Below are 15856 nucleotides of genomic sequence, written 5' to 3'. Positions count from 1 at the left end.
ACACCTCTAGTTCTGACAGCAAAGGGGAAAGCTAGAGCTATTTATCAGAAACACAAAGATGCTGCAACTTGGCTCCCTTGAGGCTGACACTGGGCAAAGCCAGCCCTGCAGTTGTTGCTAGGTCAGAGCAAAGGAGAACCTGGAGGGAGGCAGGAGCAGTGGTTCTCAGCCTGTGGGTTGCTACTCTTTCAGGAGTTGAACGACCCTTTCACAGGGGTTGCCTAAGAGTATTGGGAAACTATGACATTTACGTTACGATTCATTACAGTGGCAAAATTACAGTAGCAGCAAATTGATTTTATGGTTGAGGCTCACCACAACACAAGGGACTGTATTAAAGGGTCTCAGCATTAGGAAGGTTGAGAACCACTGCTCTAGAGCCCCCTAGGAGAGGAGCCTTGCAGAGCAATCCTTCCCTGGGGCTACGGCCTTAAAGCCTTTCCTGTAGCACCCCCTACTGGTGGAGCCTGGTAGAGCATTTGGCAAAACAAACGTGGGTTTCAGGCTGGCTTCCCTCCCTCAAGTGTGGGTTTGGACATATCAGAGGGACAATCACAAAGGCTTCTGTTGACTTTGGAACATTCAGGTGACCCTTCCTCCATTATTTCTTTTGTAAGTTTGTTATCATTCAAAACAATAGGGTGTTTTGTTTTGTTTTGTTTTTTTGAGACAGGGTTTCTCTGTGTAGCCCTGGCTGTCCTGGAACTCACTCTGTAGACCTCGAACTCAGAAATCCACCTGCCTCTACCTCCCAAGTGCTGGGATTAAAGGTGTGCACCACCACTGCCTGGCTTTTTACCCCCCCCTCCTTTTGGAATAGGTTTGATTATAGTGTTTCCATACATAATTTACTTTATTGATCCCCTTCTTACCTCTTCAGTTCCTGCCCCACCCTTTCGTCCTTTTACTTCCAATAATTCTTTCTCCCCTCATATCGTGTGTGTTCTATTACCCTACCTCTCCTCTTGCCCCCTATTAAAGTCTTTCATCTCACCTATTATTTATTTTAGGTTTTTTTTTTTTCTCCCAGAACTGGGGGCTGAACATGGGGCTTCATACAATCTAGCTAGCCCCCTTTTCCTTTCCCCCATGGGCCCCTTTCTATATCCACACAATAGAATTTTATTCCACCATTAAGAAAACATTTGCTGCTCCACTCCTCAGGGCTCAGCTGTTCTCTCATGAGGCTTTGTCCCACCTGCTTGGCCAACTAAGCCAAGTAAATATTTAAAGATCTGTTGGATGGATGGATGGATGAGCAGAGTAGGCAGGTGATTGCAGTGTGGGGGTAGAGAGCGAGATGGTGGGGTGGGGGATGCAGGGGGAGGCAGGTGGCACAAGGCCTCATGGGAGATGTTTGAGGTAGGGTCTTAGGGGAGCAGGCAGATGTGCTCAGGGCTTTATAAAGGCAGCTGAGAATGTTGGCCAGTAGTTGAAGGATGAGTGTTATTGTGTCATTTAAGCAGGGGTGGTGTGATGATTGCAGCTTGGGGTCCCTCAGGCTGCCAGCTGAGTGGTCTGGGAGACAGAAGTGAACGGCATCTGAAGCAGAGGGCAATGGTGCCATTCCTAGGGTGTTTAGGGGCACAGTCGGGAAGGCTGAGTGTGATACAGCCAGGATGAGAGAGACAGATGAGTGCGGACTGACCTCCAGGCTTCTCTCAGGGAGGCTGAGGCAGACAGCTCTCAGAGCACTGCTGGGGCACAAGAAGACACTGAAGTCACTGCAGCTTCCCCAGAGCTGGAGAGATGGCTCGGCAGTTGAGCAGAGCACTCGCTGGCTGTTCCTGCCAAGGACCAGAGTTCTGTTCCCAGCACCCACATGGTGCCTCACAGCCGTTTGTAGCTCAAGTTCCAGGGAACGCACATAGATACACACAGGCAGGTAAAATGCTCACGCACATAGAATAAAGTCAGTCTGCACCCATTGCTGAGCTCCCTCGAGGGCAAGTGGTTCCAAACCCCAGAATCATCTACATCCAAGTGTCCACCCTCTCCACGTCTCCAGTTCTTCACATGTGAAGTGGTGGGTATGGAGGCCGCTCTGCATAGAGCAAGGATCTGGGGATCAGACACACTGTTCTGGGGACCCCCCAGAATGGTGGCCATGTGGGGCAGTGACATGCTTGAGGAAGTGTTTAAACTTAGGTGGATTCCAGCGTGGCACAGGGGAAGAAGACAGCTTGAAGGCCCAGGAGACAACAGTGATGTTCCAAGCCCCAGCCAAGGATAATGGGACGTGAGATACAGCAGTCCCTGCCCTGATCTGGCCTCTGTGCAGTTGTCACAGACAGATGACACAGCAGCCAGACCAGCCTTTGAAGGCCTGTGGTTTGGTAATGGAGACACAGAAGTGAACAGACATTTTATAGTTTGAGCTGAGTGCTGAGGTCAAGGGATGTCTGGACTATCTGAGGGGCTTTGGATGAATGGCTGAGATCACCCCCAACCCTTCCCTTTTTTTTTTTTTTCCTCAAGACAGGGTTTCTCTGTACATCCCTGGCTGTCCTGGAACTCACTTTGTAGACCAGGCTGGCCTCAAACTCAGAAATCCCACCTGCCTCTGCCTCCCAAGTGCTGGGATTAAAGGCGTGCGCCACCACGCCCGGCTAACCCTTCCCCTTTTAAAGACAGAGTTTCATTATATAGCCTTGGTTGGCCTGGAACGAGATATGCAGACCAGGCTGGCCTCACACCTGCAGAGATCTACCCGCCTCAGCCCCCTGGGTGTCTGTATCAAAGGTGTGTGCCACCACACCTAGTCCATTGACACTTGGGAGAAAAGAGGACCCTGGGTGGGCTCTGTGGGGTGCTCTAGGGAGGCCTGACTCCTTGGCACTGAGGTTAGCTGTCCTTGAGACCTGTCCTTACTCTCCTTGAGCTGGAGTTTGGTTTCTGCCTTCAGTGATGAGGAGGAGCTGGGGAGGAGCAAGTGCAGAGGCTTGCGGTAGAATTGAGAGCCAAGGGCAGGCCCCACAGGCCCGTGCAGGCAGGTGTGCCAGCAAGGCAGGGTTCTGGCTCTCAGAGGCCACTGAGTGGTGTAGAAAATAGCAATATGGATATATATATATATATATATATATATATATATATGGATAATATATGTTTGTTTGTTTTTAAGGTTTATTTAATGTATATGAGTATTTTGCCTGCGTGAAAATATATGAACCCTGTGGGTGCCTGTTGTCTATAGAAATCAGAAGAGGACATTAGATTTCCTGAAACAGCAGAGACAGATGTTTGTGAGATGCCATGTTGATGCTGGGAGCTAAACCCTAGTCCTCTGGAAGAACAGCCAGTGCTTATAACCACTGAGCTATTGCTCCAGCCTCCCTTTGGCTTATGTGTGGGGAATGGATGTAAACGTTGTGAGAGATGGGGGGAGGGTGACAATTTTGGAATTTTCGATTCTTTAAAAACAAAACAGAAATATTATAGCAGATAATTTCTGTGAATGCGTGACATTTGGGATCCTGGGGACTTCAGAGCGTATATAAATGATAGGGTCCCAAGAGGGCATGGTGGGTTGTTAGCTGTTGTCGGTCACAGTTTGTTAAATAGTCATGCAAAGAACAAACAATAAGAAATTAGATATCCTGGCAGCAGAGATCAAACTTGCCACAAGGAACTCAATGCATCTAATAAGCAGGAAATTGTCTAATGTTGTCCCCTTCCGACCCCTGACCTCATTCAGGGATCTCTTTCTTCCCCTCTATCCTTTTTTCTCTATCTAGTGTTAGGGGTTTGAAGAGGTGGAGGAAAAGGGGAGAAGGTGGGAGAGAGAAGAACCCATAAAGTAGCCAAAGACAAGCTACAGGGGGTTGCTGAGGAGGCAAGTGTGGCTGTCAGGAAAGCACTGGGTGTCACAGAGCTGCCTGAAGGTGATGGGGAGGAGTGGGCTGGCCTGCGAGTATTCCAGAGTAGAGCTGCAGCCCTTACCGCTGGAGCGAGAAGCAGCAGGTATGGAGCCCAAGGCCTGGCTGTGAAGAGGCTGCTGAGTCACTGAGACTGGCAGAGAGCAATGAGGAGTCCCACAGGCTTTCAGGGAAGGAGGGGACCTCCAAACAGTTGGCCCAAGGATCACAGAACCTTGGGGAATGTGAAAGGTTGATGTTTCTATCTGTCTTCATAAGATTCCGACCACCAAGGAAGGACTATTATAAACACACACACACACACACACACACACACACACACTTGTATGACTTCAAGGAGGAGTGTTCATGTGTCTGGGCCTTGGTTTACAGTTCTATACAGGGGATTTAGGCCACTGGGACACAGCATGTGTCCCTGCATGTACCCTTGCCTACACTTCCATTCCATCCCCTAGACTTCAGCCAGGGCTGTAGAATCAGGGGCTGGTGATAGAAGTGGACGCACAAACCCAAATTTAGGAAGAGAGCTCCTCCTGGAGGCCGAGGCTGAGAACACGGAGGTAACAATAGCCAGGCAGCAGGGAGGGTACAGCCCCTAGAATAGGCTAGGACTGGGGAAGACAGGGTTGAGAGCCCTAACGGAGTCTGTATCGAGGAGAGGGGACACAACCCAGGAGCAGAGCCCATGGCCAACCCAGGAGCCAGATCATGACCCTACCAAAGTTCACAAAAGATGCCACAGGCCGAAAGGATGACTGGAACAATAATAAAACTCACACCAGTGATGCAGAGGGAGCTCAGCCTAAAAGTGCTTCCCTGGCCAGCACAAGGACCTGCGCTAAATCCCTGCAGCCCACGTGGAAAAGCCGGTACAGTGGAATTCACTTGAGACCACAGCACCAGTTGGGCAGAGACAGGTGGATCCTTGGGTCTCACTGGTCAGCCAGCATAGTGTAACCGGTGAGTTCCAGGCCAGTGAGAGACCCTGTCTCAAATGAGGTGGACAACATTTCTGAGGATGATACCCAAGATTGTTCTCTGCCATGCACACACAGACAAGATAGGTACTGGGTGTGGCTGATCCCAGCACTGGGGGTGGGGGAGGGGGAGAGACAAGCAGTTCTCTGTGACTTTAAACCAAGGCCAGCCTGGTCTATATATTGAGTTCCAGACTAGCCAGAGCTATACAGTGAGATCCCACTAAAAACCAAATGAAAAGCAACCTCCAAAAAAAAAAAAAAAAATCAAGAACAAAAAGCTCAGAGATGAGTGAACCCAACCAAGGTCAAGGAAAAGAGCAGAGATCCCCAGTGAAATACAGGGCAGGGAAGAGAGGAGGCAGGTCTCAAAGACAGCTTACTCTTCCATGCCAGGGACCTGATGACTAACCAGAGCCAGGAGACACAGTGCAGGTTCAGTAAGGAATGCAGGGTAAGTGAGGAGTAGCCTCATATAGCTTAGGTGCAGGAGACAACTCGACCCTGAGGCAACCCCAGAGGAGGAGGGGTGTGGCAATGAACGATACAGGGCTTCCTGGGGGCCAAGAGGAGGGTGTTCATCCTTTTTAAAAAAATAATAATAATGTGTCTAATTCTATGTGCACTAGTGCTTTGGCTGCATATGTGTCTGTATGACAGTGTTGGATCTTGGATTTATAGACAGTTGTGAGCTGCTATGTGGGTGCTAGGAATTGAACCCTAGGTACCGCAGGAAGAGCAGCAGCCCTTAACTGCTGAGCCATCTCTCCAGCCCTCTCATCCCTTCTTTTAAACTGGCCACATTTACTACTAAGGTGTGAGTTGATGTGAGAACCATCACCCTTACTGCAGGTGTGTGTGTGTGTGTGTGTGTGTGTGTGTGTGTGTGTCCAGGACTCTGCATTCCTAAATCCACCCTACCTGCCCTGTTTCTCAACCGTGAGATTGAGTGTCAGATAGCGCTTATTGGGCCCTTGAGAGTAGGTCACTGCATGTCCCTACTACATGTGTGTGTCGCCACATAAGCCGGGTGTGTGGCTATTGGTCAGTGTCTCAGCACACTCAGGCATAGTGTTCGGAGCCCGTTGAGTTGTAGAAATGCCCGGACTGTGTGTGTCTGTATGAAACCTGAGCTCTTCCCTGTCTCCCGCAGCCTTCAGCTCACAGCTGCGTAATGTCCACAAAATGAGATGTCCCTATAGGATCTCAGTTCAATCTGAAGGGGGTTCCTGGCAGGTCAGGACAGCCCAGCCTACACCCTTCTCTCCATTCCCACCTTCACTACTTCAGGCCTGTCCCCTGGCACCCATTCCCACTGAAAACGCGCAGACTCCCCCAGGTCACTCCTGCTGAGCTGCACCCTGTTCCTGTGTTCCTCAAACACTTGACTAGAGCTCTTGTTTCTGCTGGACAAAAGACTCATGGTGAAACCCCACTTCAGGGTCCCCAGCTGCTGCTCTTTCTCATCGGTGCCTCTGCCTCTCTGAGACTCAGTTTCTGAGAGCTTTGGGAGAGGTCTACAAGATGATTAGTAGGAAGTTCTGTCGGGGTGCTCAGTTGGTAAAGCGCTTTCCGCACAAACGCGAGGGCCTGAGTTCAACCGGCACACATATAAACCTGGGCAGGTCAGCAGTGCCAAGGAAGCAGAGACAGGACCATCCCTCGCTCTCTCACCAGTCCGCCCTGCTGATTCAGTGCACTCCAGACTCAGCTAGAGACCCTGTCTCAAACAGTAAAGTGGAGAGCAGGTGAAGAAGGTGCCCAAGCTGGACCTCTGGCCTTGTTGTGCACAGCACATATCTCCTCCACACACATGCATGAACATATGTGCACACACTGACAAAACAAAACACGTCTGTCCGTTCTGGTAAGCAATTAATAAATGCCATTTAGTCCCAAGGTCCCAGAGCAAGCTAATGTCTGGGCATCTGGGTACCAGTCTCCTACTTTCTCACAACACAAGTATACAGGTCAGACAACAGCAGATATGGGGTTTCAGAAGCAAGACTGCCAGCCAGTAACACTAGCATTGGGAGGCAAAGGGGAAGGGGGAGTTCAGTGCTAGCCTGGGCTATGTAATTAGTTCAGAGCTAGCCTGAGCAACCTAAGATTCTCTCTCTCTCTCTCTCTCTCATCCTCTCTCTTAAGAGAGAGAGAGGATGAGAGAGAGAAAACAAACTCAGGGTTGCTGTGATCGATACCGACCACAGTAAGGTTAGGAGCCACACAGGAGCAGAGCTACGTCCAGTCTCAGCTCTAACTCTCTCAATGGAGCCTGCAGGTGTCTCTAACTGTCCACCTCTGTCTCGTGCCCCCTTCCTCTGCCCCACCTGCTTCCCCTCCAGCAGAAGGCAGACCTGGCTGTGGCAGCCTTCACCATCACCGCCGAGAGGGAGAAGGTCATCGACTTCTCCAAGCCCTTCATGACCCTGGGGATCAGCATCCTCTACAGGGTGCACATGGTATGTCTCCCAGGGAGTCGGGAGTGGCTGTGACCTAGCACGGGGTGGAGGTGGGGACTAGGAACCGGCTAAAGTGGACCTACGGGTGGGTCAGCTGCTATGGCTTCTCTGTTCCGGGAGGATTGGCCGGGGTGGGGGGGTGGCAAGCACACAGCTGAGGTGGGGTGGCTGCTCTCACCACCCTTTGCCCTCTAGGGCCGCAAGCCTGGCTACTTCTCCTTCCTGGACCCCTTCTCCCCTGCTGTGTGGCTCTTCATGCTTCTTGCCTACCTGGCTGTCAGCTGTGTCTTGTTCCTGGCTGCCAGGTGAGTAGACTGGGGGGTGGGGGGGTGGAGAGGCAGGAGCCCAGCCTACAAGCCACCTGCCTACAAGCCTCCCTGCACTGACTGTCCCTCTTCTGTTGGCTGAACACTGCAGAGCCACAGGTGCCCTGTCTCCATTTCTCAGTCTTCCCCCTACTCCCCAGGGGTCTGACTTGGGCCTCTCTCCTTCCTCTCTCTTCTGTCCTCTTACCTCCACTGCAGTATCCATTCCTGTGGCCTGTCAGCATCTCTGTTCCCTGCACCACCAACCCCCTTCTCTTCTGCATGTGTCCGTCACTCTTTCCCCTGCCTCTTCCCTTCTCAGTGGCTTTACTACCTCTTGCACCCCCCCACTTCTCCTCATCCATCTACTCATATCTCCACAGGCTGAGCCCTTATGAGTGGTACAACCCACACCCGTGTCTCCGGGCGCGTCCCCATATCCTGGAGAACCAGTACACGCTGGGTAACAGCCTCTGGTTCCCTGTGGGTGGCTTCATGCAGCAGGGCTCGGAGATCATGCCGCGGGCACTGTCCACACGCTGTGTCAGCGGAGTCTGGTGAGCCTTTTTCATCTAAATTGGGAGGCCTTCCATTCTGGGAATATGGGCAACTGTGTTCTTCCCAGCATCTTTCTGTTCCCGCCATGGCTCTGCAGTAAAGAGCTGAACCTCAACAAAGTGGCCCACTGTCTCTGTGCCCTTGGCTAGGAGTGTACTCTCTCCTTGTCTCAGTTTCCCTCGCCCGAAATAAGATAGAAAAGCCCATGTCACATTTTAAAGCACAGCATTTGAAAATGTCTGGGGCAGGAGAATTATGAGTTTGAGATCAGCCTGAGCCGTACTATCAAGTTCAAGGCCACACTGGGCTACTAATAAGACAGTGTTCTCCCTCCACCCTCCAAAATTCCCAGGGATTGGGGCATGACTTCATGGCAGAGCATGTGGCTAGTGTGTACAAGCAGCTGAGTTCAATCCTAAGAACATGAGGAAAGGGGCAGCCCACAACCTGGGTTCACTGAGTTATGGAAAAGAGATGTGAGCTGAGCAGCCTGCAGAGACAAAAGAAGAGGAGCATTGCTCTTACGTCTGTGATATTGCCCTGGTTGTCACAGACACGGAGAGTCCTTGAATTCTCATGGGTAACATGCATTTTCCTCTGGTACATGCACCAAGAAGTCCATGCCAGCTACAGGTCATGATGCCTGTATTCAGGTGCTTGTGTGTGCAGAGCAGGTGCACCCATGTATGTGAGGTCATGCCCAGATCTGAGGATCCCCAAAGACCACCAGGAGGCAAATTCGTATGCAAAAGCAAAGAGTCTTTATTCAAGCTTGAGCGCGGACCCTTGGGACCCTCCCACACAGCACAGTAGTGCAGAAGGCCCCAGCACCTTTTTTATTGTGGTTACAGCAGGTTGAGGGGCTTATCAACTTGGCAGTCATATGGCTGGCTAACAATGATCTAAGTTGGCTTAGGCCATCTATCTGTGTCTGTGGACAACCTCTGGAATGTTAGGTAGGATCCTGCTGGTGGCCTGTGTCTAGGATGGTTCCTTCCTGGAATAGTTTGTGGGTTTTCCAGTAACTCAGGTTTAACCTGAGGACAGGGCCGAGTGTATAAAATGGAGTCTGTCTTGTCAAGTGGGGCCCCTTCAGTTTTCATTTGTTGTGTGTGTGATGGGTGTGGTGTGTGTACATGGGCACATATATACATGCAGGTGTGTGTGCACAAGTGTTCAAGAGTGTGTGGAGGCTGACATTGAATGTCTGTCTGTTGCTCTCCACTTTCTTTTTGAGGCAGGGTCTCTCACTGAAACCAGAGATCACCAGTTTAACTAGAAGGCCTAAGAGATGGTTCAGTGCGTGCAAACACACGCACACAAACAACAATAATAACCATAAACAACCAAGTGCTGGGAGAGGCTAGGGATATATCTCGGTTGGTGGTGGCGTGGGTACTTAGCCTCCGTGGATCCCCATCAGTACACAAACAGGGTGTGGTGGTACACCCTGTGTTCTAAACCCTGGGAGATAAGGCAGGAGGATCCATTCAAGGTCATCCTTGGCTACATACTGAGTTTGAGGGAAGCCTTGGCTACAGAAGACCTTCCTTGTCTCAAAAGAAAGGGGTGAGGGCTAGAAGTATCCTGAACATGGAACACTTGCCTAGTGTGCCCAAGCCCTGAGTTTAGTGATACCTAGTGCTGGGAAAGCCCAAATTCAGATGGCACCTCCGGGTTTGTTCTGGGTCTGCTACAAAGATCACCGCTGATGTCATGCTTTAAGATGACACAAGTGTACTAACTTTCATTGCTGGAGGTCAGAAACCAAATGAGATCTTACAAAGTCGTCAGCTAGCCGCCATCTGCAGACCCCAGAGATCCCTTTCCTTATCTTTCCCAGCTTTTAGAAGCCTGCATTTCTCTGACCTATGACTTAATTCTTTAAAAAAGCAGCATAATATCAAATCTCTCTGACTTGTTATTTGCAAAGCTAAATATTGAACCTAGGGATTTGTGCATGCAAATGAGAGTGCTGGGGATTCTAGACAGGGGCTCTACCCTGAGCCATGCCTATTGTCCCTCATTGGGGGATTCTAGATAAGAGTTCTACCACTGAGCTACAATCCTGGCCAAGTTTTTGCTCTTGTATTTTGAGACAAGTTCTCATTAGGTTGCCTGGGCTTGTCTTGAATTCAGTCTTGCAGCCCCAGCTTACCTTGAGCTTTCTGTCCTCCTGCCTCAACTTTGAAGAACCAATGCTTTCCCACTAGACCCCGATTCCTTTCATACCCATCCTCTTGTGATTCACAAGGCTTGCTGGGGTGGCCCAGGGTCACTTTCTCACCGTTCTGTTGTGGAGGCAGAGTCTCTCTGTGTAGCCCTGGATGTCCTGGAAGTCTGTAGCCCAGCTGACCTTAAACTCAGAGATCTGCCTACCTCTGCCACCTGAGTGCTAGGATTAAAGGGCATGAGCCACTACCACCTGGACCTGCTTCCTCATCTTAATCCTTAATTTCACCTGCAAAGTTCCTTTTACAATGCAGGTTGTCAGATCAACCTTTCCCAAGGATTAAGGTGTATATGGCTGGTGCTGACAGTGGGAGGGGCTTATTCTGCTCCCTCCCAGCCCAGGTGAAGACATTGGCTCCGAGCAACGGTGCTTCAGCTGTACGTTGACTGCTTTGAGGGATGGCCAGGTGCTCTGACAGAACAGTCTAGAATGGTCCCGAGTTGATGAATGTAAACAGTCCTAAAGGTAGGGGACCAGTGGTCTCCAGTCTGCGAGCCCCCATCCTCTCCTCTCAGCCTCAAACCTGCTTCTTGAGAGCCATGCTGTCTAGCCAGCCATCCCCTGCTGTCTCCCATTGCAGCCACCCAGGGAGCCATTCATCACACTCCGGCTCACTGGAGCTGTCTCCCTAGCCTCATGCTCTTCCAAACCCCTACTCCTCCCGCACAATCCACTCAATCAGCAGGCACTGGTTGATCTCCAAATGTGACTCAATGGCATTGTGAGCACCTGGCCAGGACATGCCTCCTAGGCAGCGGCCACTCAGTCCACAGTCTTCTGCAGCTAGACCTTTAGCTCATTACTGAAGACAGGTTTGCCTCAGAAATCAGCACCCCTAAGGCTGTCGGTGGACCACAGCGCCCTCCCCCCCAACCTCCAGGGACTCTCCCTTGGTCACATTTGGGATCGAGTTCCCTGACCTCATTCTCCTTGAGCCTTGCTGCCTTTACATCTCAGTGTCCGGGTGTCTCTAGGTTACCCCTCAGCAACTATCATCACACCTTTCTGACGAGAACCCCTCAACCTCGTCTAGCTGTCAGCGAGGTTTCTCCTTCCTTCCCCCAACGCTCACTTCACCTGCGACTCCTCAAGCCTGATTCCAGGCACCACCTTCCCGCAGGCAGCATGTGTGCGTCTCACTAGCTAACCCCCTTCTACAGCTCTCTGCCACTTCAGTACTCAGTGTGACACTGCACACTGCCCCTCAGTGAGTAAGGGTCTCAGTATGTGGGCCTGGCTGTCCTAGATCTACTCTGTAGACCAGACTAGCCTTAAACTCAGAAATCCACCTGCCTCTGTCTCTGGGAGTAAAGCGCCGGGCACCGCCACGCCTGGCTGGATATGATTTGTAGTTGGATCAGAACAATAAGCCAATGCTTGTGCATAAACAAGGTAGGTGACATCTATTTACAGTGAGGAGTGAGGCCTTTGACTGGATCATTGTTGATGCTCAACATTTGACACTTGGAAATAGTTGGCAAAGGAACCAGTGTGAGTCCCGGGAACTGGTGTGGCTGGCCCAAGCATCTTGACTGAGTGAATCCAATACCAATGGAGTTGCTATCCTAGCCTCACCTTCTCAGAAAGGTGAGCAGCTCCGGCAGAGCTCCCTACATGACAGCACCCAGTCCTCACGCTGAGTGAGAACTACACTCTGCCGATTGCAGTTCATACTGTGACTGCAAGAAATGTGTGTGTTTCCTGCACTAAGGGGTCAGGCTCTGGGAATTGTGCCCCCAGAGCTCTGTGTTGTTCAGGCCAGGCCTTGCAAGGTCAGCCTGCCCACTGGCAGAAACCAGGACAGCTACACTTGACCACTCGACCCAACACGAAACACTATGCAGATACATGTCCCCACTGCAAGCCACTCCTGTGTGCCCTGGGCTGGAGCTCATCACCTCCAGAATCCTCCTCTGAGTCTCCTCACATACCCAGCTAACTGGGAGTGCTTCTCTTGCCGTGTTAATAGATTACCCCAAATTCACCTATTCCCCTTGTCCAAAATAGCTCATCTCTTTGCTTCAAAATCTCTATCTATCTATCTATCTACCCATCCATCCGTCTATTATCTATCTAACTATCTATTCCCTCTACCAGTGAGCAACCAGTCCTATCACCCCATACTCCATCACCTCCACCCACCTGCCATGTCACAGTCTCAAGGGCCAGCGAGACACCTGATGTGTGCTGGGCAGGCACTGGGCTATTTCTTGGTAGTGAGTAACACTGACCTGTGAGGTGGTTGTGGTGAGACTGTGTCAGTCCCTGAGCCTTGTGTCAGGGTTAGAGGTTTTTTCCTACCCGAAACTGTATGATTCACACTTCTGTCCACTCATTCCCAACCCAGAGCCTAAGACCAGCTGCCCATTCTTGTTACTGTCTGATAATGAGCCAGCGGGGTCAGGGAGGCCCTCTTGGGTCTGTGGCCGGCAGGGGGCCTGGCCACTCTTATTTGGCAGGAAGAAGGCCAGATGAAGCCAGGTTAGAACAAATGGCTGCCCTGGCTGCCTCTTCTCCTTCCCAAGTCAGACCATGTCACTAAGATGGTGACAGTAGACACTTGTCCAGCACATTCTGTGTTGTGGGGTAGCCCACTCTGCACAAAATCCCTCATGGAAGAGCCAGTGGTGATGTTTACCGCATAGGTGAGGATGCCAGAGCACAGCTTCAAGGTCATCCAGTTAGTTGAGGATGGAGCCAGGACTTGGGAATTTTCCAGTTCTTTCCATGATTGATTTCTAATTCACTTCCGTTGTGGTCAGAGAGCATCCTCTGCAGGTCTTTAGTCCCTTTCAATTCCTTGAGACTGTTTCGTGGCCTGCACCATGGTCTGTCTAGGGAAACTGTCCCTGTACATGCCCTGGAGATGGACTCTGCTGTAGGTGGGTGAAGTGTTCTAGAAATGCCACTGAGGCTGAATGGTTCGATGGTGTTACCCACGGCTTCTGCCTCCTCACTCACTGATGTTCTGTCTGGCTGTTCTGTCTTTTTTTTGGTTTTTGGTTTTTGGTTTTTTTTTTTTTTTTTTTTTTTAGATAGGGTTTCTCTGTATAGCCCTGGCTGTACTGGAACTCACTTTGTAGACCAGGCTGGCCTCAAACTTAGAAATCCGCCTGCCTCTGCCTCCCGAGTGCTGGGATTAAAGGCGTGCGCCACCACACCCTGTTCTGTCAACCAAAGAGAGGGAAATAGCAACACTGGGAAAATGTTTTATCCCTGAGCTGAACTCCCAGCTTTTCACTGGTGAATTTCTGGCAGGTTCTGTTCTGCTGAGCCATCTCCAGCCCCTCACTGGGGAATTCTAGGCAGGGGCTCTACCACTGAGCCACACCTCTAGCCCTTTGCTGGGGGATTCTAGGCAAGTATTCCACTGTGGAATCAGTTTTTGTTTTATAACTTTTTAAAAGCTATCTTTATCTACGCAGAGTGGCGTGTGCATGTCACGAGTCCAGGCGTAACTCAAAGGACAACTTGTGGCAGTCAGTTCTCTCCTTCCACCATGTGGGCCTGAAGGTCAAAACTCATCAGGCTTGGTGGCAAATGCTTGGCCCACTGTCTTAGTTAGTGTTTTGTCACTGTGAAGAGACACCAGGACCAAGGCAACTCTTATAAAGGACAACATTTAGTTGGGGCTGGCTTACAGTTTCAGAGGTTCAGTCCATTATCATCATGGCAGGAAGCACGGCAGCGTGCAGGCAGTGATGGTGCTGGAGAAGGAGGAGAGTGGAATTCCACACTAGGTGGAGCTTAAGCATAGAGACCTCAAAGCCCACCCCCACAGTGACACACTTTCTCCAGCAAGGCCACACCTCCTCATACTGCTGTTCTCCATGGGCCGAGCATCCACACACGTGAGTCGGTGGGGGTCTAACCTATTCAAACCACTACACCTACTTAGTGGTCTCTTGCCAGCCTTGCTTTGTGAGTTTTGAAGCCCCGTAATTACATGCGCTAGTGCTTGGAACTGTTCTGTACTCCTGAGCTGGCTGGCCTCTCTGTCACCAGGTCATGTCTCAGTCCTGGCCGCAGTGCTTGTCTGAAAGCATCGATGCGTTACAGCCTTCTGATTCCTGGTGTTCACATGGTGTATCACTGCCCATCATTTTATTCTATGTGAATCTCTCTCTCTCTCTCTTCTCTCTCTCTCTCTCTCTCTCTCTCTCTCTCTCTCTCTCTCTCTCTCTCTGTGTGTGTGTGTGTGTGTAAAATTTCAATTGGTTATTTTATGGATGGCTATTTTGCCTGCCTGTGTGTGTACCATGTGTGTGCAGTGCCCAGAGAAGGCAGAAGAAGGTGTCAGATTCCTTGGAACTGGAGTTATAGTTGTGAGCTGCCGTGTAGGTGCAGGGAATCAAACCCAGGTCTTCTAGAAGAGAACAACCAGTGCTCCTTTCTGCTGAACTCTCTCTCCAGCCCCCTCCCATTGCTTGTTACTGACTCTCCCTCCGCTTGGAGGAGCCTCAGCTCTGTGTGAGCCCCCAGGGACTGTTCTTTGCTTGAGAGGATTACTTGTCTGTCTCTGGAGTCTTGCCTCATTCACGGACAAGCTGACGTGCAGCAAGAGGCTCATACTTCCCACCCCTCAGGTGGGCCTTCACCTTGATCATCATCTCCTCCTACACGGCCAACCTGGCTGCCTTCCTCACGGTGCAGCGCATGGAGGTGCCGGTGGAGTCGGCTGACGACCTGGCGGATCAGACCAACATCGAGTACGGCACTATCCACGCTGGCTCCACCATGACCTTCTTCCAGGTGGGCTCCCTTAGAACCCCTTAGGCCAGTTATGAGGGAGTAGACATCCTTGACCTGTCCGGGGCAGCAGCACCACCTGGTTGAACACCCTGCCTTTGGCCTGGTGAATGGGATCCTAATGAGGGTCAGCACTGAGAGCACAGGAGGAATAAGGTCAAGGAGGCCGCTGGGAGGGTTGGGCCAAGTCTTGAGTTGTCATCAGGAAGGAGGGAGAGCGGGAAGGTGGGAAAGGGTCAGAGTGGCCCTCACCTGTCTTCCTTCACACTGGCTCTGCCAAGAACTCTCGGTACCAGACGTACCAGCGGATGTGGAACTACATGCAATCGAAGCAGCCCAGCGTGTTTGTCAAGAGCACAGAGGAGGGAATCGCCCGCGTCCTCAACTCCCGCTATGCCTTCCTGCTGGAGTCCACCATGAACGAGTACCACAGGCGCCTCAATTGCAACCTCACCCAGATCGGGGGCCTCCTCGACACCAAGGGCTACGGCATCGGCATGCCGCTGGGTATGTGGGGTGAGGCATGGGGCCTAGAAACTGGAGTAGCTCATGCACGCCATGAGAGAAGTGGGTATGCTGTGTGGCCCTGGACAGGTGCAGTCACCATCCTGATCCTCTGCACCCTGAGCATGCAAAAAGCCTGCCTACGAATTTCTGAGTTCGAGGCCAGCCTGGTCTACAGAGTGAGTTCCAGAAC

At 51.2% G+C, this 15856-nt stretch overlaps 1 protein-coding gene across 2 annotated transcripts in view; it reads left to right on the top strand.

Moving 5' to 3' along the window:
- The window catches only part of Grik5 (glutamate ionotropic receptor kainate type subunit 5), a 61659-nt gene that overhangs the window by 40504 nt on the left and 5299 nt on the right, over positions 1-15856 (top strand). Inside the window, exons 13-17 of one of the 2 annotated variants that reach the window (XM_021166366.1) lie at positions 7201-7314; positions 7510-7619; positions 8003-8176; positions 14997-15162; positions 15441-15666. In XM_021166366.1, the coding sequence (XP_021022025.1) occupies positions 7201-7314; positions 7510-7619; positions 8003-8176; positions 14997-15162; positions 15441-15666 (790 nt within the window). Of the gene's footprint in view, positions 1-7197; positions 7315-7509; positions 7620-8002; positions 8177-14996; positions 15163-15440; positions 15667-15856 lie in introns of both variants that reach the window. The other variant, XM_029479516.1, reaches the window with a different exon arrangement.

The sequence above is a fragment of the Mus caroli genome, chromosome 7 (genome assembly GCF_900094665.2).
Source record: "Mus caroli chromosome 7, CAROLI_EIJ_v1.1, whole genome shotgun sequence".
Taxonomy (NCBI): Eukaryota; Metazoa; Chordata; class Mammalia; order Rodentia; family Muridae; genus Mus; species Mus caroli.
The sequence above is the reverse complement of the archived record's forward strand: the minus strand, read 5'-3'. Positions and strand labels throughout refer to the sequence as shown.